Here is a 25,949-nt window from a genome sequence, read left to right as displayed (position 1 = left end):
ACTGTTGCTGCTCGCACGAAGGTACTTCGCGTCTAGTTGTCTCTGAGAAACCATGCTGTGGGTGAGAAAATTTTAGTTCTGAAGGCTTATGTTTGAGTGGTTCTTTCTGGTCGACCACTGAAGCGTCGGAAGAAGATGCATGTATTGTCCATGAAGTTGTTGGTTGACTCCGAGAAGGGGTTTGCATTTGCATCTGATCCAAGCGAGTGTGAATCGATGCGAGGCTTGATGAAATTGTTGTCATCTCCTTTTTGAAAACTGCTATCAGGTTCTCGGGTAAAATATTGTCGTCGCCATCTTGTGGTTCGGCCATGCCGACTGTTCAGCGAATTCTGATACTTCGAGAATGGGTAAATCTGGCACAAATACCCTCCCGGAACAGGTTTTAACTTTGGGAAAGGAGAATCTTGCGTGCAATTTGCTGGCAAAATCTCTGTCTTGAACCTCGTCTACGTACGAGAGATATGGGATAGGTACCCCGGACTCATCACCTGGCATGGGTGTGGTTCCGATAGCGTAGAGGGCAACCAGAGCGCCAACGCCAGAAGGACAGCGTGGAAATGATTGCTGCCAGCTTTCATTATTTTTTTTATTGCGTAAAAGGGAAGGGGTGCTTTCACATGAGAGGCTGGCCAATATAACCATTAAATTAAAGGTGCATTGCTGGTGCTTCTTGTTTTTTTAAATATATTGCGCTGCTGGTGCTTCTTGTGTATGAAACCACACGCTTGGTTTTTTTTTTGTTCACGTTAAAAACCCACAAAGGGTTGCAGCGAAGGGTGACCAGCGATCAGCAGTAGAATGCCAGCGTTGAATGCCTGCACTTCAGCAATTGTGCAAGGGGTGGTCAGAGGTGCCTATGGCATGGTGTTCACACTGAATAATGATTGGGCTGCATTAATTAACCTTGGGCTGAGAGTTTTAAAAAAATATCGCTGGCTGTTGGTAGTGTAAGAAAAAAACTCACGAAAGGCTGCAGCCAGCGTGGAGTACAGCCAGCGCTTCAGCATGATAGAGTGCGCGCCAAGGGGTGCCTGGGGAAGGGGTGTGTGCAAGAAGGAAAGGCACGAGTACCACCATGCGAGGGATCCTTAGCCGAGGAAAAAGGCACAATTCAGCCCACTGATTCAGCAGTCCAGCATCAAGAGGCACATCCTTTCGCATGAAGGGGTGTGAATGCGAGCAGGTACTTGTCTGCCAGTGCCATCTCCTTTCACAAGAAAGGGTGCGAGCACACAAGCGCAAAGAGGTGTAATCCGACGAAGGGGGGCGCGCTTTTCGGGTATGCCGCGCACACACACACACAGCTCTTCTGTCTTTTATTTTATGTAATTGGAACAGATAAATTCATGTTACCTCATACCATCAACGAAGAAGTTGAATTCCATCTTTCTTTTGCTTCCATATAACTCCGGGAAGGGGGGGTAGAGTGTAGCGTCAAGGGTGAGAGGCTCACAATCGTAGGGTCCCGGGAAAAATTTTGCTCTGATACCACTGTAAGGATTCTAGGTGCTAATCCTTAATTAAGTACTTAAACTCATGATTAAGACTTAAGAAACTCAAACTGAACTTAGAACAAGACTTAGAAGACTCTGTGTTTGATTGATTGAAAGTGTGATACAAGGGTTCCTTTTCTAGGAATTGAATAGTCATCAGTGAAGAGGCATGTCTCTTTGTGAAGAGACATGACTTTAGGCGAAAAGACACATCCTTTCGGCGAAGAGCTGCAACCATTGGGTGAAGAGTCGCACCCATAGAGCAAAGGGGTGTGACCAGTCGTCGAATGAGTGTGGCTTTTGGCGAAGAGGCACGTCTCTTGAGCGAAGGGTCATGACCATACAAGCGCAGGGGTTCTGCTTGGCATGGCACTTCGCATATCTGCAACTAGGAGTAGATGTATTGCTGTTAACATAGTCACAATCGTGACAATTGTCCAGGGTGTGCTCAGATGGCACTACCGACCACCTGTGTGGCTGTTCCCTCCTCCCATCCCTTGATTTAGCCTCATTGTATATATGTTGTTCTTTCATTGGGAGAGTCTCCCCATCATGTTTGTTGTAGCCCTCTCTTGCAGAGGTGGTTGTAGCCCTACGGGCGTTTTCATTAACTAATAGAAGGATCTTTTTCTCGAAAAAAAAAAAGACGGAGTCTTCATCGAAAGACTCTGCAATTTTGCATAGGCTTTCAAAGGGTCCATCTTGGCGAAATCCTTCTTGAATTTCACACAAAAGTCAGCCCACGTCGTAGGCTTCTCTGTCATGTCGCGCCACCAGGAAAGCGCCTTACTACGCAAATAAGGAGGAATCATCAGAATCCTCCATTCATCATGCTCCCCATGGAGATCGAAATGCGTGGTCCACTGGTATAGTGAATTATTTACGGCCAGCTCCGTACATTCTTTCTCTTCTCCTGAGAAATTAGTAGTTTTGTACAGAATCGTGGCAATACGACCACCTTGTGAACGTCCAAAAGCGGCAACCTGCGTCCGCAATTGCTGGAGATTGGTTTCGCCCTTGGAAATACGTGCAGTCGTCGACTGAGCAGTATTATCTAGAGCAGTAAGCGAGGCGTTAAACCCCTGCACGGCCCCTTCGAGAGAGGTCAAGCGAATGTTCATCTGAACGTTCACGTTTTCCACAGCGGAAATACGATGGTCGAGGCTTTGGAAAGTGCCTGTGATCCATGTGTACAGAGCATGTGTGAACAGAATTTGAATGTTACCAGGTGTGTCATCACGCTGTGCATGCGAGCTGGAGGAATCCATGGCGAAATCCGGTGATAAAATTTGAAATTTCACGCGAGAACGGGCCTTTTCCACACTTTTTGGTTGCAAAAAGTTGTACAGTAAGGATCTCTACGCGTTGGTGTGAGCGTCCAAAGGCGAGCAGGTCATGGAGAGAGCATGTGAGCGCGAGAAAACGGGAGAGAGGAGCGGTAGGAGAGGAGTAGGGAGCTTAAAAAGTGAAGCTCTGTGAAGTTTTCACTCTCTGTAAGAGGTTTATTATCAATCAACAGGCTTCAAACTTTTTTTTTAAAAAAAAAACCCAAAGTTACCTGGCCATTAAAAATGAAAAAGGTCCTTAGAAAATAACTTAATGCAGCAAATCGATCTAGCGTTAAAAAAATTCGACGAAGGCTCCAGGTGTTGCTGACGCGTGGAGCTCTGCAGGTAGCGCACGTCGAGAGAGAAGATTTTTGGCTCGTGGACGCTTGTGTCTAGCATGCAAAAGAGACGCCATCTAGGAGCCAGCGCTGAAAAAAAAACTCCACGTTAGAGAGGTCAGCGCACGCTTTCTCTCCTCCCTAACGCTTGTCTACAGACTGCAAACAAAGAGAGGTAATTCTCTCTCTCTCTCTCTCTCTCTCTCTCTCTCTCTCTCTCTCTCTCTCTCTCTCTCTTCGCTCCACACTGGAGACAATAGAGGAGAGCCAACTCTTTCTCTTTCTTCTTTTCTCTGCGCTTAGCAAAGAGGAAGAGTACAAAGAACACAAAAGGTACTGTGTGCTGAATTCAGTCGTAAATCAGCAAACTAACAAATAACTAATAAAAATTACGTGAAATTGAGGTTGTTCATCCTGAACTGATCCATAGGTGTGCACATGATCCTTCCTGCAGGCAAGCCCGCTTTGATACCATGAAACGAACACGCGGAGAGGATCTCCCGGCTACACGGACCGCCTACAGACACGCACCACCCGACCATAGCCACCATTGGTAGCACCCCCGTGGCTAGGCCCAACGTCCGAGGATGTAGGCGTGCACCTGTAAGAGCAAGCGTCCCATACCACCCGGCCTCACCTCCTTGAGGTGACCTCACGCACTCCTAGCCTCACAGGCTACCCACTGGCACTCTGCCAGTGGGGGTCGATAACTTCAAATGAGACCTTGGCCTCCCTTTTATAATAATGGCCGGCCACACTGGACGGGTTCACACTGTCCGCCCGGACATTGGATCCCAACCCGACGGCGTCTAGGCTAGATCCTCTCTCTTGTAAGCGGGACATAACAGGGGATGTGACGTGCACATCTAACCCTACGTGCACACAAGCTGCACCTACTTCTAGGGTTTAGGACAACATAGAAGTGTTCTAGCACCTTAGTGAGATTGTACGCAGGACGTGCATGTCCGCGCACTTAGAGTAGCTGCATACCCCCTGATTGCACAACACATTAGCACTAGCATCAGTTCCTTGCACCAAGCATAAGCATTTTCACCACACTGGACTATTTTCTCCAGCTACACATGAACCACCTCTTAAAGTTCATTTTATTAAAAGGTGACTTTTCATGCATCCAAATCGTGGGGGGGTTTTGCAGGCTGCTCAACCCAGCCGGTAGCACCTATAAATGCAACCCTTTGTGCACCAAAGTCGAGCAGAGGAGCAGGAAGAAGAGCCTCTTAGAACCAGTAGCACCAAGTACCTAGTGATCAGCATCATCATCAGTGTTCAGCGTTTTGCATCAGCGTTTTCAGTCACAGCAGCGTTTTGCTTCGTCATCGGCATCCCGCCGCAATACCACAGTAGATCAACCATAACCTCATCGCGGTCGCCATCGCGGCCAAGACACCATTTTCAGATTTCAGCCAGCAGATCGGTTAGCATTTTCTAGTTTTCAGCAGTCGTCGTCGCCGACAATAACAAATCAGCCCGTAGCCTCGCAGCACTAGCAAGCTTCCATCAGCACCACCAGCGTTTTCAGATATCAACCATTAGCCGCGACATCGTCATCGTCAAGCATCATAGCATGTAGAACCATTGTACCAGACTTTGTGCAATCTAAAGCAAATACCTCTCTAGCAATAGAGAGGGGGGCCCTTGGAGGGGGGTTTGGGACTCAACATCTGGTGTTCTCTCTCTCTCTCTCTCTCTCTCTCTCTCTCTCTCTCTCTCTCTCTCTCTCTCTCTCTCTGCACTTTCTCTCGCAGTTTCCACTCTTTTGTTTTGGTCGTGCTCCACCTCTAAACCTCATCCAAGAAAGTCGGATGATCAAACAAAAAGTGGTTCTGGGGACATCGTAACCATTTAGCAATCACATCTAGACCGCACTGATCTTTTCACAAATGTCTTGATCTACTAGATCTTGTTACTATCAAATTCATATCCTTTCATTTCCGACGTCTTGATTCAATAAATCTTGTTACTATCAGATTCTATCCTTTCATTTCACATTTCAGTCAAGCAAACCATGCCCATGACTATCCCCACAAGAAAATACATCCACATAGCATGCAGTTCACAAAATCACACACTTAGTTCACACTAAACATAGTGTTTCAATCATTCAATCTAGCTCTCATTCCATTCAGAACTCTTGATGCATCTACATCACTGTGCAACCATCTCATCCTTCCGGAACTCTTGATGCACTCACAACAATATCCAGTCATTTCATCCAGATAGACATCTTGATGTACTAGAATCTCATTCATTTCCCATTTAGTTCTCATTCACTTAGCCGTCACAGCCAGATCTCGCTGATCTCTAACAAATGTCTAGATGCACTAAGTTCAAATCATTCATCAGACAAAATGCTCCAAACATTTTATATTTTTCTACAGGCCTCTAGCAATACACACATGAAAGAGCACATGTCTTTGATTAAATCGAGGAAATTTCCAATTCAGTGCACATACATTCATAAAGTCATTCTGCAAGATACCCTAAATACCCTAAAATCTCAAAGAGAAATATGTGACTTTATTCAATCTAGCCAATCTGTGACAAAGGAGTAAAGTGGCTCCCCTCTTGTGAAGTCCGCATCGCACCATGTTCAACCTGTTGATTCATCGGTAACTTTTGGCATATTGCAATGTCGCCTGTATACTCCCTTTATGCAACTATACATTATTTTTGTAAAGAACAATCTTATTGAGTTCCAAAATGGCTCCAAATGTCTTAGCAGAGAGTCGAAACTAAACACATATAATGACCAAGCTTCTGCTCTCAATACAAGTTTAATTTTATTTGGACACACGTACTACTTTCCAATCCCATTATCTTAAATTTCAAAAAGCTCTGAGAAATTGCAATGAGAAAGGAAGATTAACTCTTACAAATCTTATTGACCAAGGTAAGGTACCATGTGTGCATGTGTAGATGCCTAGTTGCGAGGATACCATCCGCTTTGATACCAATAATACGTAACACGGAAACGCAAAAGTCCTAGGTGTCCAAAGACATTCATGAAGAGCTCTAGAGAGAGTTCATTGACTTAGGAGCACTGCTTATGGATTGACCACCCAGCCACAGGGGGTCCTCTTTTAAAAAGACCGGGCCCTGGCCGTTCACACTTGGCCGGACAAGACCCAAGGCCTTGGTGTGCCATCCAAGGCCCCCTAAGATCCCGTGTGGACTCCACCCCCAAGCTGTGCACGAGCAGTGTGCACTAAGCATCCTACCTGCGCATGCCACGTGTGCTCCATGGTCCGATGCTATTGATGACGTGACAACACGCATCCAATCCTTGGGAGATCTATTCATTCCAAACCTTGGCTTAGCCATTGTGTACTCCAGACGGGGTCGTGACTTATGGATTGCTTTGGACAGACCTCTACACTTATTAGAGGACACACGAGATATGGATGTGACATCAGCAATGGCATAAGGATGTTCCCAAAGTCTAAACCACCACCTTGGGTGGATGGAGACTTACCACTTGACCTTGGCATGACTGTCACAAAATGATGATGTGGTTGTTCACCCGGAAGCTAATAGACTTTAAGTTGTTCCAATTTATAGAGTACCCGTCCAATGGGGCCCCTAGGGACACTAGAAAAGTTACAAAGTAACTAAATCGCGTGGGACTGCTGACGTGGCTGGTTGTACGGACGCCCACAAAACGCGTTGGCTGGCTCACGTGGCATGCTGTACCGCAATCCGCGATTTGCGCTGGCAGCTTTGGAGCACTAGCTTTTGGGCCAGATGCTTTTGAGAAGGCCTAAAGCCTATAAATATGTACTTAGGGGCTCACTTCCCTCAGTTTTGTTGGGAGCACTGATCAGAGAAGAACCTCTGACTTTGTACTTGATCAAGCATTAATATAAAAATAAATACCGGAAGGGGCACCAGACTTTGGGGCCAATACCTCTAGGCACGGAACTAGGTTGGGTTGTGTCGTCTCTCATTAAGTTGTGATTAATATGAAGTGATTTCCAGTTGCTCTCACGTGTGTCGTGCCCGATTTCTGACTTGGGGTGCCCAAGTCTGTTACAATGACACATCTCTTGAGCATTGTCTCAATCTATAGATTGGAGTGTGACTTCAATGCTTTAAACTCCTTTGGGGAGTTTACACCCAAGATGCGGGAGATCAATTATGATAACGCTGCATCTGGAGTCCCCCCGAGATTGGCTTAGATGGTGGTGCAATTACTCTTTTCAACATTGTTTACACTCACCCACCCTCTATAACCTCACAGCAGTCCTATCCTTTGACCTGAACAGAGATTCTCTCCCATCTCATGCAGATTGAGAGCCACACCGAGTTGCAGTTTGGTGGCATTGTTGACGTAGATCGTGTTTTGATTAACCAGAGCATTGCAAGCAAGAGATACAACCAAGATGGCTCCAGTCAAATCGGTCTGGCCTAGATAGATGGTCATTTGTTACAAGGGCCCTCAGCCCAAACGAGATGTTAAATAAAGTATGTCACGCTAGGCATCTTTAAAGGCAAGCACCCAAACTAATCTACCTAGAAAAAAGCACCCCAAATCAAAAATCTTGAATGTTATGCACACACAAGCATATCAAACAAACCAAATGGTACATGCCTTCACCATGAAGCAACAACTAAAAATATAGTTCAAAAGATGATTCATTTGCCTCCCGCAATAGATATCATACCTGAAATCTTGAGGAACAGGTGCAACTATCACACTGACATTGAGCTCTCCACTAGAGCCCGGTGGGCCAAATGCCACAACTGGTTCAACTAAGCTTGAAGTCCTTATGTTTGCTACACCTGCTTCCCCATACAAACGCTGCTTTTCAGCTTTCTCCACAGCACGGTATAATAATCGCTGATCTCCAACCCATCTATCAGGGTAAATAAACTCTGCAAAAGGAATTTTTAAAAACACCTCTCAGGTATGTAGAGATCCACAATGAGGTGTTCAGTAACCTGAAAAGAACCAAATCAACACAACGGGACCATATCATCAAAAAGTCAAAAGACTTTAAAGTTCAACCACCCTTGTTTATTGTAAACCTTGTTTCACTGCAAGTCAATATCTATTCTGTTAATTTGTTAACACAGCTTGGTTGTGTTAAGCTCCTCCCTTGGTTGTGAATCGTTCCACATGTATGTATAAAGAGGGAGGGAAAGAGGGAGAAGAGAAAGGGGGGGGGGGGGTTGAACAGTGGCTTACATGAGATGATGGGAGAGTTGTGTGTTGCCCAAAGAATAAACAAAATGATGAGAGAGAATGTGTGGCCCCCTAGCTGATGCCTCTTTTACATAATATATTGAAAATAGGGACTTTGTTGTCTGGCCTTATTCAACAAGCTTAATCCAATGGTCCACAACTGCTCAAGGAGTCTACTAGGCCAAAAAAGGAGCAAAGGTACCAGAAAAGAAAGTAAGCTACTAAAGCTTTAACTTTGATGGCAATTGGATCGAATTCTAGCCATTGAGGGACATGTAGAACTATATGCTCTAGAAACACGTGTATAGAAAGAGAGAGAGAGAGAGAGAGAGAGAGAGAGAGAGAGAGAGGATATGATTGTAAATTGGAGAATGTCACGTTCACTGTTGTAACCACATCAATAAGCATGCACAAAAGACATGTACCATTTCCCATTGTAAGGTTGTGGCTTGTTCTATGTTGAGCATCCCTAACAAACCAGATGGTCTTGCAACACCCCAAATAACTTTTTACGCATTCAAGCTTTCGAAGAAATGCACACCACAAGCTACACCACCTATATTTGGGATACAAAGAAGACAAGCAAGTTCCAAAGCTGTCACGGAAGTTAAAATGGAAACACATTAAAATGTCAAGTTTCAACTCACAACCTCAATGCATATATCTAGATGAATCCATGATAAGCCCAGATTGACCTTTAAAGGAAAGTGCAAGGTATAGACTCATGGTAGTCATCCACAAGACAATACAACCATCAAGTACATCATGCATAGTGTTGACTAAATACTACGACATCCTCAGACGGGGAGTGGCGGACTTCCACCCAAAGAGAGCATTGGCCCCAAACCCTGGCGCCCCTTTCGGTATTTCTTTATGTTGTTTCAACACGGTACAACTCCCATGGCTCTGCTCTGCATCTCCCACGGGTAGACTACCTGAGTGAGAACCCATGGGTCATATTTAAAGGCCCTTGGCCTCTAAAAGGAGTTTACATGAAAAGCATTCGAGTTCTAAAAGCATCTGGCCCCTAAAAGCTGCCAGCACCTTTCATGGAATTCCGTAAAGCTACCACGTCATCAATGTAAAACGCGGGTGTCCGTACAATGCCACGTCAGCATGTCAACGAAAAATTTGGAGCGTCCGTACTGGCTTGCCACGTCATCAGCTGGCTGCCCAATACTTTTTTGAAGGAGTGTGGGGTCTTGATTTAAATTCTAGTGATCTCGGCCCCATCGAACAAGGTCCCAAAAGTTGGTAAAACTTTATTATTATCACTTGGCCCTTCTTGGCGAGGATCTATAAGTTGGTGGGAACTTCTCCTCCTTCTAGGGTTAAGGCCCCTCAGTCGGGATCTGCAAGTTGGCTCTGTTCTTCAATGGCTTGACACGTTAGCCATTTGTGACATCCCCCCTTCTTGAAAGAAGAGTAATCGTCCGCGATTACCGTATATCTGCAAAACAACTCAAGTTAGCTCAAAAATTTCCAAGGATCATTTGAAGGGACAATCCGTTTTCTTATTCGGAGCTCTTGATATCATGGTCGTTGACTTTTAAAAAAATCTCATCCCTATAAGGAGTATATTCTCATTCAAGATCAAAGCTCTTGATAATTGGGCATAGTAAAATTAGCCATCACACCCAAACCGCACTGATCGGCACGGATGTCTCGATGCGCTAAACTTACATACCCAGGCAATCTCATTCAATTATGAATATTCAGTGGTTGGCACATCACAATGCAACACATATGCATGTTACAAGACATAGAAACATATAGACGCCGATGAACACTTCCCCCCGCAAATAATTCCACGACATGAGTTGTTCAACAACTCCCTCATCACTCCTCCCGCAAATAACCTAAAAAGGTCTAGGCCATGAGATATAGAGGCCTTTTACAACCAAACGCCTCCCAAACCGCAGCCTGCTTCGTTTGGAGGTGCTGAGAGTAACCACTACTCAGACTTCCTAATACTCCCCCCGTGAGTAACAACAACAATACTCCTGTCACAAACTGGTGACGTGGCTGCCCTGTACACACACACACACACGCAGCCTGCTTCGTTTGGAGGTGCTGAGAGTAACCACTACTCAGACTTCCTAATACTCCCCCCGTGAGTAACAACAACAATACTCCTGTCACAAACTGGTGACGTGGCTGCCCTGTACACACACACACACACCCCGCCCCGGGAAAGCTGGTTGAAATGCTGACGTGGCACTACCGTACGAAAGCCTGGAAATCACGATGCAAATCACGAAAATCTGTACGGACAACTGACGTAGCAGTTACGTACGAAAAAAAAGCATCTTTTGCGTGGGTTGTTTTCTACGCAAGAGAGAGAGAGTGCTTTTGGAGATTATTTGCTTTATTTCCTAAGCAAGGAGTTTGTGAGAGGATTGTTTTATTTTTACGCTTTTTATGGCAGCTTTTCGGGCTCTGCTTTTGGCATCCCTTGTAAACCTTTATAAGTGTGGTTTGGGCTCCCACTTCTCAGAGCATCTGGACGCAGAGTCTGAGAGTGAGACCCTCCCACTCCCTTGTACTTTGTTCAACAAATTTAATACAAAAAGGAATACCGAAAGGGGCGCCAATCTTTGGGGCCAATACCTCTTGGCATGGAACTCCGCCAGGCCGGTGTCAAATCTAATTGTGAATTGTTTTGAAGTGAATTCCTGTCGTGTCGCGGTAGATTCTTGGAGTATCCAAGTTTGTTACAGTGGTATCAGAGCGCGGCCGATTTCGCTTCTACCGGGAAATCTGATCCTTTTTACACGGCACTTATGGATTCAAGAGAAGGACAATCGACTTCCTCTGCATCCGGAGATGTGAGAGAGATCATGAAGAAGATTCACGGGAGTATGGCCCGCCTCGGCCTACTCAAGCGGAGCTTGAAGAGATGGAACATCGAAGATTGGTCGATGAGGCGACGAAGTTGATGAGGAATTTTGCAAAGGACCCTAAACTTGCAAAATTTTTTACCCAGACCTCCTTTGACGAGGTGCACTCACAGTGACGGCAAACCATGGAGCCACCCCTCAAACCGGCACTCAAACAACCTCCTACGCCGAGGATGTTTACGAAGCAAGAATTAGAACAGGTGATTGATGCACGGATTAGCCAGCTTTTTGACGCGCAAAACAAAGCCAAAAAGCACGACAAAGAGCAGAAGAAAGGCACTGACTTCCCGGGTTATTTGGATCGTCAATCTACTTTTGCCTCAACAAGAAAGCAGAAGAAGCGTGTGCGATTTGAAGGAGTACCTAGTTCTTCTTCTTCTTCTTCTTCTTCTTAAAGTTCTTCTAGCTCTTCCAACTCGAGTGAAGAAGACAGAAAAGGGAAAAAGCGAAGCAAAAAGCAACGCTTTGGAAAGGGCAAGAAAAAGGCAAAGAAGTCTAGATCTCGCGCAATTTCGGACAGTTCTCATCTTCGAATAGTTCGGACTCCAACGACGACGGATTTTATGCAAGGAAGAAAGATTTTTAGAACGCCAACCAGTATGACTTTCTGGAAGATAAAAGCAAGAAAGTCCGAGAATTTAAAGAAGGCCTGTCAATTAAATTTGACTCGTTTTCTGGATTTCGAGATGCTTCAAAGGCTTTGGCCTTCATACAACAGTTTGACATAGCTTTCTCTGGAGGACATTACTCAAAGCACTCCAAGATTCGGAGGGCTACCTCTTTCTTCAAGGGAAATGCTCGAACTTGGTGATCCACTCTTCTACTAAACAAGAAAGCACCACTTAAATGGCTGAAATTTAAAAGGCTTTTTATTTCTTCATGGCCGACTCAGGAGTATGAGCGCGACATACGCACTACTTGGAACAATCTTTGGATGACCAAGAATGATACATTGGACGCATTTTGTTAGAGATTCTGGAGCTCTTTTCTACTAGCTCCTTCATTTAAGAAGATCTCGTTCAAAGAACAGATTAAGTGGTTTACCTTGGGACTTCCTACAGAGATCCGAGATCATTGCTTAGAGCAAAAGTCAGATTCCATTCAGGAACTGATAAGTCATGCGAAACGGGGTTTTGCCATTCATCCAGGCAATTTGACCTACCCCCCAGATGAAATCATGACGCAAAGGACCAAATAGACTTCGAACAATGAAAGTAGAAAGAAGAAGAGCAACCCAGAAAAGAAAGAAAAGGATGCACGACCCAAGCTTACTCTTCAAGAGAGAGCTAACTATATCAAAGAAGGGAAGTGTTTTGGACGCGGGGAAACTGGGGATATCTCCGCGAAGTGCCCTGAAAAGGCACCGAAAGAACAAAACGACAAAGATGAAGACAGGCTTGAGGGTTCGAAAGCAGCTGAGGAACGTGGACGAAAAGGCAAGATGAAAGCAGGACTGGTTCCAGATTGCATGGATACTGACCCAAGCACAATTGACGAGAGTATAGAAATTTGCCGAGCTTGGGGCAAAGTGAAAGACCAGAAGCCCTGATTTTCTTTGATGGAGGAGCCAAGGCCAACTTCGTTTCACCTTATTGGCGGCGCGGCTCGAGATCACACCCGATTGGATGGGACCACTAGCATAGGCAATTCTAGTGGCACCCGGCAGGGACGTAGCCATTACATCTGTCATTGGCAAACTTCGGTTGCATTGTCAGGGGTATTTGGGGCACGAGGACTTCTACATAATGCCCTTGGAAGGTTGTGATGTCCTCCTGGGAATTCCCTCGTACCATAAGAACAACGCCGTGGTCGACTATCAGGCGAGAAAAGCGACTTTGACTACAGAGAGGGGCCGAACTATTATACTTGATGTAAAACTTAAGGGTGAGTCTGTCCCTATTGTATCGGCTTCGACTGTTTCAAAATAAATGAAATCCAATTTGTTTGTTTACTCGATCTTTTTGAAAGAGTTGAATGATGAACATAGGACGGATTTGTCGGAACTTGATAAAGAACGCCAAGATTTTCTCCACACTCATGTCGATTGCTTTTCAGAGGGCCTGCCAGGCAAGTTACCACCAACTCGTCCTAAGGATCATCCCATTAATCTGACATTGGGAAGCACACCACCGAACTGGCCACCTTACCGTGTGAACCGAGCCCAGAATGAAGAAATTATGAACCAAGTGAAAGACCTCTTGGAGAAGGGTCTTGTCCAGCCTAGTATTTCACCGTACTGCTCTCCAATGTTGTTGGTTTTGAAGAAAGACGAAGTGGACAATGTGCATCGAATATAGAGCTCTCAACAAAATCACCATCAAAAACAGATTTCCGATTCCTAGGATTGATGATATTCTTGATCGACTACAGGGATCCTCGTGTTTTAGCAGGATCGATTTGAAGAGCGGATATCATCAAATCCGAATCGCGCCGAGAGATGTCTACAAGACAGCTTTTTGGACGAGTTTTGGGTTATATGAGTTTTTGGTGATGCCTTTTGGCCTAACCAATGCTCCTGTGACATTTAACCGGATGATGGACAGGATTTTTTGAGAGTACAGACTATTTGTTGGCACTTTCTTTGACATCATTGTTTTCTCCAAGGATGAGGCAGAACATAGAGAACATCTGTTACAGGTCTTTCAGGCATTACGAGATCACAAGTTGGTGATTAATGCGAAGAAAAGTAAATTTTTCCTACCCGAGATACACATTTTGGGACACGTTTTCTAAGCAGTAGGAGTGCAGATGGACCCGGCCTAGGGACGAAAGCATGTATAGGTGGTCCAAAAAGGGGCCGTCTTGGACACTCCTTTTTTAAGTAGTTTTGGGGAACTTCTGAGTCTACATTTGCTTTTTGGGGGAGGAAACTCAATGATGAGTAATGAAGATGGAGGGAATTTTAAAAAAAAGAGGGGTATGCATTTTTTATCGCCCCTGTAGTTCTTAGACGTGTTGGACGTACGAGCACCCCCTGTGTGTCTCCTTCTCTGCGTGGGCACAAAGCATACAGGTTTAGGGTATCTGTCACAAGACGGGCACCACGAGCCAATAGAAAAGAACAGACTGAGCAGACTTTTAGCACTTCAATAACAACTGAACTGAGAGAGAGAGAGAGAGAGAGAGAGAGAGAGAGAGAGAGAGAGAGAGAGAGAGAGAGAGAGAGAGACAACACGCGACACGGAGTGGCGGAATTCTACCCCAGAGAGTATTGGCCCCAAACCTTGGCGCCTCTTTCGGTATTTCTTTATATTGCATCAATACAGTACAAGCCGGTTCTCCAGACTTTGCACCTTCTCCAGGAAGCATGCCAGAGAATGAGCCCTAACCTCATATTTGAAGGCCCTTGGCCTGAAAAGCAGTTTACAGTAAAAAGCCTTCAAACTTAAAAGCATCTGGTCCAAAAGCAAAGATAAAAAGCTGCCAACGTAAATCACGGAAATCCGTACAACCTGCCACGTCATCATGTCAACGCAATTTTCGGAATTTTGCCACGTCATCAGTTTGTGTGTGTGTGTGCAAGTCCTGCTTTATTTTAATCCTTTGTCACTTGGGGCCCCATCGAACAGGGTCCCCATAAGTTGGTAGGACTTCTTCTTCTGTTACTTCTTCTTCTTAGGGTTTAGGCCCCTCGGCTGACATCTGCAAGTTGGCTCCATTCTTTAGGCTTTGACACGTAAGCAGTTTTTTACATCTCCTCTTCTTGAAAGAGAGTAATTGTCCGCGATTACAGCATATCTGCAAAACAACTCAAGTTAGCTCAAAAATTTCCGAGGGATAATTAGTTTGCTCTTTTTAATAAGGAGTTAGCTTCTCCTTTCTGCTCTTTTGATCAAGGAGTTAGCTTCTCCTTTCGGTTGTTTTGATCAAGGAGTTAGCGTCTCCTTTCTGCTCTTTTGATTAAGGAGTTAGCTTCTCCTTTCGTCCAGATCGGAACTCTTGATATTCCAGCATAGTAAAATTAGCCATCACACCTAGACCGTACTGATCTTCCACGGGTGTCTTGAGGCACTAAAATTACATACCGAGGCAATCTCATCCAATTAGAAATATTCAATAGTTGGCACATCACAATGCAACACAAATGCTCACAAATGCATGTTACAAGACATAGAAACATAAAGTCGCCGATGAACGCTCCCCCCGCAAATAACCATCCAGGTCCGGGCCATGAGCTGTTCAACCACTCCCTCCTCCCGCAAATAACCTAAAAAGGTCCGGGCCATGAGATATAGAGGCCTTTTACAACCAAACGCCCCCCAGACCGTAGCCTGCGTCGTTTGGAGGTACTAAGAGTAACCACTGCTCAGACTTCTTAATACTCCTCCCGCAAATAACCATGCAGGTCCGGGCCAGGAATCACAACAACAATTATTTTACAAGCATACTGTAGACGGCTGGATAATCACCATGTGGGAACGTGCTCTTAGAAGATGGGCAGCGAATTACTTAGTAATTACTAGAGTAATTACTACAGTAAACCCGAAGTGTATAAATAGGGCCCATTACATCATTATCGGGTGGACAATTGTTATCACTTGTATTAGCGCTTTGGGCTATAATTGTAATTGAGCATCAGTGGCAGTGTTGTCGGCTATACTTTCTCTCTGTAATCATATTCGTTGTAATCTTGATCTGTAATCTCGATCATGGTATATATTTCAGTGATACTTACTTCTCGACCAGTCTTCTGAATCTGAATCTGAATCTGAACCTTATTCTAGTCTATGAGTCTGATTCTCATTTCAGCATCCACATTTCAGTCTAGTCTCTGACTTCTGTTTAGTCTGCTGTCTGAAATCTTCCCACACTAGTAGCTGAAATCCTTCAACACTGGAATTAGTTGTCTCAAGAGATCAGCTCCAATTCCATTTTGGCGATCACGGTGGCTCGAGCTGAAGCTCGTTGACTGAAAGACTCTTCTCCCAGTTGAAGTTTTCAGCAATGGCACCAAAGTCCAATCGTGGCCGGAAATCTACCAATCGTGTGGACCCCATTCTTGAGGAGTCAGGAAGAGAGTCTGACCCCAAGCAAGAGAAAATGACCGACACTGAGGCTCAGGAGGAGCATAGTCAGGCTGAGAAGGCGCAGGACTCACAGCACTCCAGTCGTTCTTGACGCCGACGGGCACAACGGGAAGCACGAAAGGCAAAGAGTTCCAAGAGTTCTCAGCCTCGCCAGAGAGATGAGCATACCAAGGGTAGAAAGGGAAGTCATCGTACTTCTAGCAGACAAAACAGAGAAGATACTGATACTGAAACAGAGACAGAGATTGATTGGGATGCCGACACTGACAATTGCAAGAAGGCTCCCAAGCGCCATTCTCAAGCCAAGAAGAGAAGTGGTGGGATCAACAGTAATCGAAATGATTACACAACTTCCCTGAAGATTTCCTTTCCCATATTCAAAGGAGGGAAAAAGGATGATCCAGATGTTCACATACAAGCTTTTGAGCAGTATGCTGAACTAAAAAACATTGATGAAGATGATTGGGGAGAACATTTTCCACAAACCTGGAAGGAGGCAGCAAGGAAATGGTATTACCATTACCTTGCATGCCAGCTGAGATCATATAACAAATTACTTAAGGCCTTCAGGTTGGAATATTCTGACAATCGAGGGGACGAGGATATTCTCTGTGAATTGGATCAGATCAAACAGAGGAATTTGTCAGTTCACAGCTATGTAGAAAAGATAAAAGAACTGACCAGGCAGTTGCAAGAACCGCCATCTGAGAAGAGATTGAGGGCATGGTTTCTGAATGGGTTCAGAAGCAAGAAGCTTAGCGAACAAGGAGTACCAGCCCCTACAAAAAAATTCAGTGATCTGGTCCAAAGGGCATTAAAGCTGGAACAGCAGGCTAAGAAAGAAAAGAGCCACAAGAAGCGAAGGACCAATAGCAGTAGTTCGGCTACTGAAGCTTTTGATTCCAGTGCAACGTCCAGCAGCTCCGAGAGCAACTCCAATGAACGGACAAAGGAGAAATCAAAGAAGGGATCATGGACCAAGAAAATTGAAGAAATGGCTAGGCAGATTGCAGAAATTAGCCACAGAAGACAGTCGGTCCGAAAGATGGAGACTTCGTGTTCAAGATGTAAATCCAAGGACCACATCTCCACTGAATGTCAACAATGTACCTACTGCAAGGCCTTTGGTCACCTATGGAATAATTGTGGCATCAGAATTCACCATTTTAAGAAAGGAAAGGATCTATCAGTGGTTGCCTACACTGAACCAGTGCAGGTAGAACCAATCAAAGTAGCTCAAGAGGAAAGACCAGGTACCAGTGGTACTGGTCAAGGACGTGGCAAATACCAACCAAGAATGGGCAGAGGAAGAGGAAGAGACAACTTTTAGACCAGGAGTATGAATTGCTATACCTGTGGGAAGTATGGTCATTTTGCAGCCCAATGTCCAGATGCACCGGTAACAACTGCTACTGAGGCTAAGGCACCAGAGCCAGTCCCAGTCAAGGTGGTTACCAAGAGCAAAGAAGTAATCATTGAAGAAATTCCAGACATTTCAGAAGTACCAATCAATCCTAGCAGCAGTAAGTGGGCTCAACAAAGAGAAGTTTGGAAGGCCAAAGGGAAAGAGAAGGTGGTAGATGAGTGGCAAGAGCAGCGGAAACTAGCAGCTAAAATCACAGAGGATTTAGCTAAGAAGCTGCCAGAGCAGCCAGAAAGTTCCGAAGCTAGAGTCATTCAGAAGATACCAGCCCAATCGACTGATAAAGATCAGTCAGTACCGGCCATGACAGAGACCATGCTGGCTGTAGTACATGGACTAACTGATGAAATGGGAGTGGATGGAAAGGGTAGAAGTACTGCTAAAGAATGGCAGTGTGAAGACACCAGTTCTTCAAGCTCTGACAATCAGTCTGACCAAGAGCGGGAGGAAATTCATGTGAAAATTTGTAATAGAATCCAGAAGCTGATTGTAGAGCTGGAGGATATAAGAAAGTCCTTGCCTGAGGTGGCCAACTTTATCAAACAACGTAGGAAGACAGAGGCAGAGGCCAGAACAGTGGACCTGACGGCTGTCCGGGATGATGAAGTTCCACTTATTCAGGTAGACTACAAGGTCAGGAAGCAGTGGGAACCTCTCTCAAGCGTCATACTGGATGGAGAAGCAGGAGTCAACATAATGGGAGCCCATCTTCAGCAAAGAATGGGTATCACTAACATGAAACCAGCACCATTCAAAGTAAGAATGGCAGATCATCGAGTCGTACAAGCGACGGGTATGATTGAAAACATGCAGATAAGAGTTGGGAGGGAGAAATTCAAAACCAGTTTCCTAGTCTTGGATGTGAAGGGAGCATATGGAATGCTACTAGGCCGCCCATGGTTAAGAACAGCACATGATGTTCATGACTATGCAAACCAAACTTTGACCATAGAAGGGGCCAGCGGCAGAATCAAATCCAGACTAACAATACCAGGAGCTGGAAAAAGGAACTGAGGCCGAAGGAGTTGTGTCAGAAATACAGAGCCAAGAAAATTGAGCGAATGCTAGCAACTATGAACATATTTCCTTTGGTAGAAATCGATTTGAATGCACTCCTGCTGAACAAAGAGCAAGCTGACAAGCAGAAGAGACAATTCCCTGATCAGTTTACTGAAGTCAATGCAGGGGAAAGAACAGTTCAGCTAACTGGAAGAATGGAGGAATCGGCTGATACTGGTATAATGAAAGAACCAGTATGTTATGAAAAGTACCCACTGGATCAAAATAATGATTCAGAAATGAATGGACCTTCTTGGGACTACGCTGAAGAATCGACCAAACGAAAAGGAGGCGGACCAAACTGGTTGCTTCCAGATGATCAGGAAGTAGAGCAGTGGAACCTGGGATCAGAGGAAAATCCTAGAATGATCAAAGTCAACAAGCACCTGAAACCGGCAATGAAGGAAAAGGCACGGAAAATGTTCCAGAACTATTATGATGTGTTTGCCTGGGAACATACAGATTTGAAGGGAGTAGATCCTGAAGTCTGTCAGCACCGAATACCACTGAAACCGGATGCTAGACCAGTAAGATTGCAAAGATACCGCATGAACCCCAACTATGCAAAGAAGGTCAAGGAGGAGATTAATAATCTTCTCAAGGCTGGGTTCATTACCGAACTAGCAAGCAGTGATTGGTTATTTCCCATAGTCGTCGTTCCTAAAAAGAATGGAAAATTAAGAGTTTGTGTAACTATAGGAAACTAAATGCCCAGACCATTAAGGATCCATTTCCCTTACCATTTACTGATATGTTGCTTGATGAGATCGCAGAATATGAGATGTACAGCTTCATGGATGGTTATAGCGGTTATAACCAGTTACAGATTGCTCCTGAAGATAGGGCCAAGACCACTTTCATCACTGAGTGGGGAGCATTCATGTATCTGGTGATGCCTTTTGGCCTGTGCAATGCACCAGCTACTTTTCAGCGGTGTATGATGGAGATGTTTAATGAATTTCTTCATCGGTTCCTCGCCATTTTCATGGATAACTTTACTATCTATTCAGATGAGGACCAAAACCTTCTATTCCTAGAAATGGTTTTTAAACGTTGTCAAGAGAAGAGGATTTGTTTGAATCCATTCAAATCGGTGTTTCTAGTATGGAAGGGACAGCTATTGGGACATGTGGTTTCCCGCAATGGAATAGAGATGGCCAATGACAAAATACAGTGTGTCCAGCAAGCTAAAGCACCCAGAACTGCTTCAGAGTTGAGTTATTTCTTGGGTTATGTGAATTTCTATAGAAGATTTGTACACAAGTTTGTTGCTCAAGCAATACCACTATATGAGCTTACAAAGAAGACCAGTAAGTTCAACTGGATTGCTGAGTGTGAGGAAAGTTTTCAGAATTTGAAAAAAGCCATTACCAGTAAACCAGTCCTTAGGCAGCCGAATTGGGATATTATTTTTCATGTACATGTAGATGCTTCAGAATTGGCAATGGGGGCAATATTAGCTCAGCGAGATGGTAGAACAGACTATCCGGTCTATTTTGCTAGTCGCAGATTCAGTCAGGCTGAACAAGGCTATACGACTACTGAAAGAGAAGCTCTCAGAATGGTTTTTAGCGCTACGAAGTTCAGGCATTACTTGTTGGGAAAATTATTCCATTTTTATGTGGATCATCAAGCTCTTCTGTTTCTGATTAACAAAGTCATTATTCAAGGCAGGCTAATCAGATGGATGATGTTCCTTATGGAATTTGAATTCAAAATTTTTCATAAACCTGGCCGAAACCACTGTGGAGCTGACTTTCTTTCCAGAAGTACGGAGGGATATTCAAAATCACCTCTGAGAGATGAGCCAGTGGATGCTGAGTTATTTCAGTTAGAAGCAGAAGAATCAATGGATCCTGAATGGTATGATATTTATCAATTCCTTTCCCAAGGTGCCTTTCCAGAGGATTGGAAACAGAATCACAAGAAAGCTTTGATTATAAAAAGCCTGAAATTTACCATCTTCGGAGGAGTACTTTATCGACTAGGTGTGGATGGTATACTTCGACGATGTGTCCCTATGGGAGGAAGAATGCAAGTGATTTCAGAAGCGCATAATGATGAGTCTGGTGGACACTTTTCCAACGAAGTAACCTACAAGAAGATTCTGCAAGCAGGTCTGTGGTGGCAAACACTGATTGCTGATGTCAGAAGTTTTTGTAAGACTTGTGACATATGCCAAAGAATGGGCCGACCAACAGCTGCAGATATGACTCCATTAATGCCAATACAACCATTAGGAGTATTCATGAAATGGGGATTGGATTTTATGGGACCTTTTAAGAAAGTGACTCCCAGGAAGAACAAGTACATTGTGATGGCTACTTGTTATGTTACCAAGTGGGTTGAAGCTAAGGCTCTTCCTGACAACACACCCAAGTCAACTGCAAGGTTTCTGTTTGAGAATATTGTCTGCCGATATGGATGTCCAGTAGAGATTGTGACTGATCAAGGCACACATTTTATCAATGATACTATGGAAATCCTATTGGATATGCTTTCAGTCAAGCATCGGAAATCTACTCCTTACTATCCTCGATGCAATGGACAGGCTGAAAGTAGCAACAAGACAATAAAGACTATTCTCACTAAGGTGGTGCAAAAGAAACCAGACCAGTGGGATTTGAAGCTTCAGACTGCTCTATGGGCTTATAGGACAGCTTATAAGGTAACTACGGGAATGACACCATTCAGAATGGTGTATGGTACTGAAGCTGTGGTTCCTATGGAGTTTGTCATCCACAGTCTGAGAATGGTTGTGAAGTATGGATTAGACTTCAACCATAATCTTAAGAAAAGGCTGGATGAACTAATGCAGTTAGATGAACTTAGGCAAAGAGCTATATTGGAACAGGAGATTGTTCAACAAAGAAGGAAGCATTGGCATGATCGCCGAATTAAAGTTCGAGAATTCCAGAAAGGAGACTTAGTGCTTCTCTATCAGTCTAGATTGGGTCCAAAGAAGCCGAATTTGAAGATTGTCTGGGCAGGACCTTTTGAGGTCGATTGGGTCTTCTCCAATGGCACAGTCAGATTGAAAGATTTATCTGGACTGATGTTGCCGGGAGTATATAATGGAGCAAAGATCAAACTTTATTATTCAGAGACCAGAGAAACTCGGTTGGAACAAGGTACTAAGGAACTGGAGGTTGTTGATCAAGAGATACTGGAATCAGACGTTTTTGGTCTTTTCCATGTGCAACCAGTTCCAGCTTCAGAACCAGTACCAGAAGAACCAGATCAGGCTGACCTAAGAACCAGTACCAGTATGGTCCAGCCAGAGTGGGAATCAGTTCAAAACCAGTATGGACACACTTTCCAATTTTTAAGTGGCCAACGGTCATGTGGTATGCTAGTGGTAATTATTACAAGGATGGGTCACAGTCTTGTCCAATGCATGTTTGCTACGACAGCAACGACGCACACAAGTCTAGGAGCGGCGAGTGGTGGAGCTTTTATGGCGCGAACACGTATAACAGTCAGGAGAGTTAACATTTTTCCTCATAAATCTCCTGCGCGACGCTTTTCTCCTGTCAACCATTCGCCATCGCCGAGCTCCGAGGTTTCTTCACTACAGCCGCAAACTTCGACCTCTGACGAGACAGCTGACTGTCAAACAATCTTGCTAGCGATACCACGAAACGGCTTCGACACAAGTAAGTCATCTTCTCCTTCGCCTGTTTCATCGTCCTCGACTTCACAGTGTATGGGTAGAAGGAAACGCTCAGAAAAGATGCAGGAAACTCTTGAAGAAACCCAGGCTATAGTTGTTGAGGCAAAGGCAAGCCTTCCCGTTCTTCCATACAGTAAAATCCAACGATATGTATTCACTGATCACGCAATGACTCTGCTACAACTCTGGGATCTGCGAGTTGTGTTGCAAGCTACAAGGATTGCTTTTGATTCAAATATCATCAAGCAAGTTCTTACTCCTTTGATGTTGAAACTAGCAGTGCTATGGTAAATAGCAAGAAGGTGTCAGTAACACCAGAAGCCATTGCATTTGCATTTCGGATGCCTAATGAGCCCAAACCGTCTGTGGCAACTGCGCAGCAAGTCAGTATCGCTCTGAAGGAGGATGAAACGGCTAGAAAGAAGCGCAAGGCAAGTGCTCAAGGAGTTCCAGTAGCAGGACCGGAAGCCTCAGCTGCTACAGGTTTGTAGCCGAAGCAGTAAGCCTTAAGAACAACCCAACATGTGTCAGAAAAATTGTTTGCTATGCTGTTGGCCAAGATACTTGATCCACAAGTCCATATCAACCTTTGTCAAATACTCTCGCATAATGTACTCCAACAGACTGCCAAGCTGAAATCTCAAACTGTTTTCAAGGCATGGTATGTCTGGCAATTCCTGTATTTGGGCTACTGCTGCAGATGTTAATGAGTAGGTAAAGAAAGCTTGGAGTGAGCATCCCATTTCTGAACCAAAGAAAATTGAACTGTCATCAGACGACGAGGAAACAGACAGTCAAACGATTTCCACTGACCTGAAAAGGAAAGCCACTGCAGAAGAAGCTGGCAGTTCAAAGAAGCCAAGAATCACACTGACAAAAAGCAATGAATTTTTGAAGCAAATAGAAAGCCAAGTTAAGGCAGTAAGCACTGAGAAAGCTGAGATGAGTAAAACTGAGCAGCAATTTGCTCAGAAGATTGTGCCTGATCAGCCAGTTGTCAAAAATACAGTTGCTACTGTATTTGGGAAAGATCATGTCAAGCCAATCACTGTTGAAAAGATACCAGACCAGTCAAGGGGACAAAGGCAAGAGTCAACTGGACAAAGGGAAAGGTCCAGCGTTCTCAACTTTGTCTGGTGGAGTCCCTGCCATTACTGAAAATCCTCTACAACTAGTAAAACGGGATAAGTTACAGCAAATGCAAACTGAGAAATTAAGAGGGCATCTTTTGCTCAGCAAAGCTGATTATGCAACTTTACCCTACGTGGCTCCAGTGGCAATATATGAACCTGTTGATTCTGAACCAACTACGGTCAAAGACAGATGTTCAGTACTGATACAGTCTTCTTGGAATACCATTGCCAGTTGTATGGGACAATTGGTGGAGGCTGTTGGATCAGAAGACGAAGTCAAAAAGCTTAAAGCTGACTTGGCAGAAGCACAGCATCAGATTGAAACACTCCAAAAAGCCCAGGAAATGCAGAACATACAACACAGGATACTAGAAGCTCAATCAGAAAGGACTCAGGAGTTGTTGAACAAAAAGTTGGCTAAGGCTGAGTCTGAAATTATGATTATGAAAAGTCAAAGGAATGAAGCACTGAGAGCTGCCGAGCGAGCTGAAACAATGCTCAAGATGAAGCGGGCAGAATTCAGAAAGCTGCTATTGCACCATACAGCTTTGAAGCGTTCGTTGACTGACAGATACATCTACAATAGCTTGTCTTAAATTTTAAACCCCCCAGGCAATGTTGTTTTTGACTTAGAAAATTTAAAGTCCTTGATGGAAAGTATGCAGAGCGATTTGCAGGACAAGGTGGGTGAGTTCAATAATGCTCTGATGAACCAAGCTATAATGGATTATATTGAGCAACAGACTTCCCCGGATGAGGATAAAGAAGATCAAGAAGATGAAGCTGATCAGGAGGAGGATGATCAAGAAACTGGGCATACGAAGGACGACGATGATGCCCCACCACCATCTCCACCTCCAGGACCGGGTACTGGCGGGACAGAGCCAGATGAAGGAGGCCAGTCACAGCCAGATCAAAATGAGAGTCAGCAGGAAGGACAGGATAAAGAGCACCAGTCGGGTAATCAGCAGACTGAAGAGCAACAGCCCCCCAGTAACACTGGGAATCAGCCAATTGATCAGTCCCATCACAGCAGAGAGGCTAAAGGGAAAATGAAAGTTCAGGATGAGGGACCAGTGACTGATCATCAGCATTCACTGCAGCTCATTACTCTGAATAAGCAACTGAGACATCAACAGGCTTCCATCACCAGACAGTATCTGGAAGATGATGCTCTCTGAACTGACTTGGAAAGATTTCAAAGACTATATGTGGGAGCCAGGGAAATGGTAGAACATTGAAAATCAGCTGCTTTCCATGATAAAGAAGCTTGTAGACTACCTGCGCATCCCAGTACAGTCCAGTTGTTGGAACGAGTTCCGGAATGGATACTCAATGCTAATGAAAAAGTGGCAAACCCGCACTGGCAAAGGCAGTCTACTGCAGATTGTCGGTCTTTGGCTCTAGAACTGGAACTTCTGCTGGGTAACAAACCAACGTACCGCTGCATGAAGGATGTTAGGGTACAACTCAAGGAAGTTCTGGTACAAATGCAAGCTGCCAGAGGTGTTTAAGATCACAGAGTCAAAGCCATCCTTGAGGACCAGACAGCCACTAGCAGAGGACCTCAAACGCGAATGTCAATAGAAGCACGGGCAACTGCTCTCCGAACCCTGTTCTAGCTAGTGAGAATCACCAGAAAGATGATGCAGCAGGAGAACCAGACTATTCTCAATTTCCTGGAATTTGTGTCTGATTCTCCAGTTCTCTTGTATGCTGTTCCAGCAAGAGAGACTGAGCTACCAAGATTCTTTTCAGCACTGTATCCTCAACATCAAGAACCAGTTGATCGACTCACATATTTCAAAATAACTGATGAGCTTCAGGATTGGTATAAGCAATCGACTGTGGAATGGAAGACTTGGCAGACATTGCTCAATGATGCTCTCCAAATCAATGACATTCAGGCAATGAAAGAGGAGCTGCATAGGATTCAATTGTGTATGGGCCAGTGGAAGATTCAGGTCAGAGGATTGACCAGGATTACTAATCAGTCGCTACAGCTTACGGTCGAATCTTCCAAACTGCCTGAGAAAGACATTGCAGCAAAGCCGGGTCTAGCACCACAGTACAGGGAGATGGCTGAGATTCTTTTCGAAGCTTGAGTCAAAACAAATCAGCCTCTTCCAGAAGGATGGATCCATACTGCTTCGCATTGTCATAAGCTGGCCAGAACTAGACTGAGTAACGGCAGGCGTACACTCTATGATCCTGACACCAAAACCTATCATTCTCTCACGCCTTATGAGGTAGAGATGACCACAGACTGGCGGGATCAGCTTGAGCAGGAGGCCATTTACGGACTGATTCAGAAGGAGAATGCTGGTGCTGAGACTTCTCAGGCACCATCCCGGTCAAAGAGCAAAGGC

General features: G+C 44.7%; 1 protein-coding gene across 1 annotated transcript in view; it reads right to left on the bottom strand.

The window, feature by feature from the left end:
* Window positions 1–25,949, bottom strand: part of LOC147446213 (psbP domain-containing protein 7, chloroplastic-like) — a 66,283-nt gene that overhangs the window by 24,924 nt on the left and 15,410 nt on the right. Inside the window, exon 2 of the mRNA XM_086525480.1 lies at window positions 7,845–8,055. Within this exon, the coding sequence (XP_086381606.1) occupies window positions 7,845–8,055 (211 nt within the window). The remainder of the gene's footprint in view (window positions 1–7,844; window positions 8,056–25,949) is intronic.

The sequence above is a fragment of the Adiantum capillus-veneris genome, chromosome 12 (genome assembly GCF_014529385.1).
Source record: "Adiantum capillus-veneris isolate H3 chromosome 12, ASM1452938v2, whole genome shotgun sequence".
Taxonomy (NCBI): Eukaryota; Viridiplantae; Streptophyta; class Polypodiopsida; order Polypodiales; family Pteridaceae; genus Adiantum; species Adiantum capillus-veneris.
Note: the sequence above shows the minus strand (reverse complement) of the source record. Positions and strands in the feature narration are given on the sequence as shown.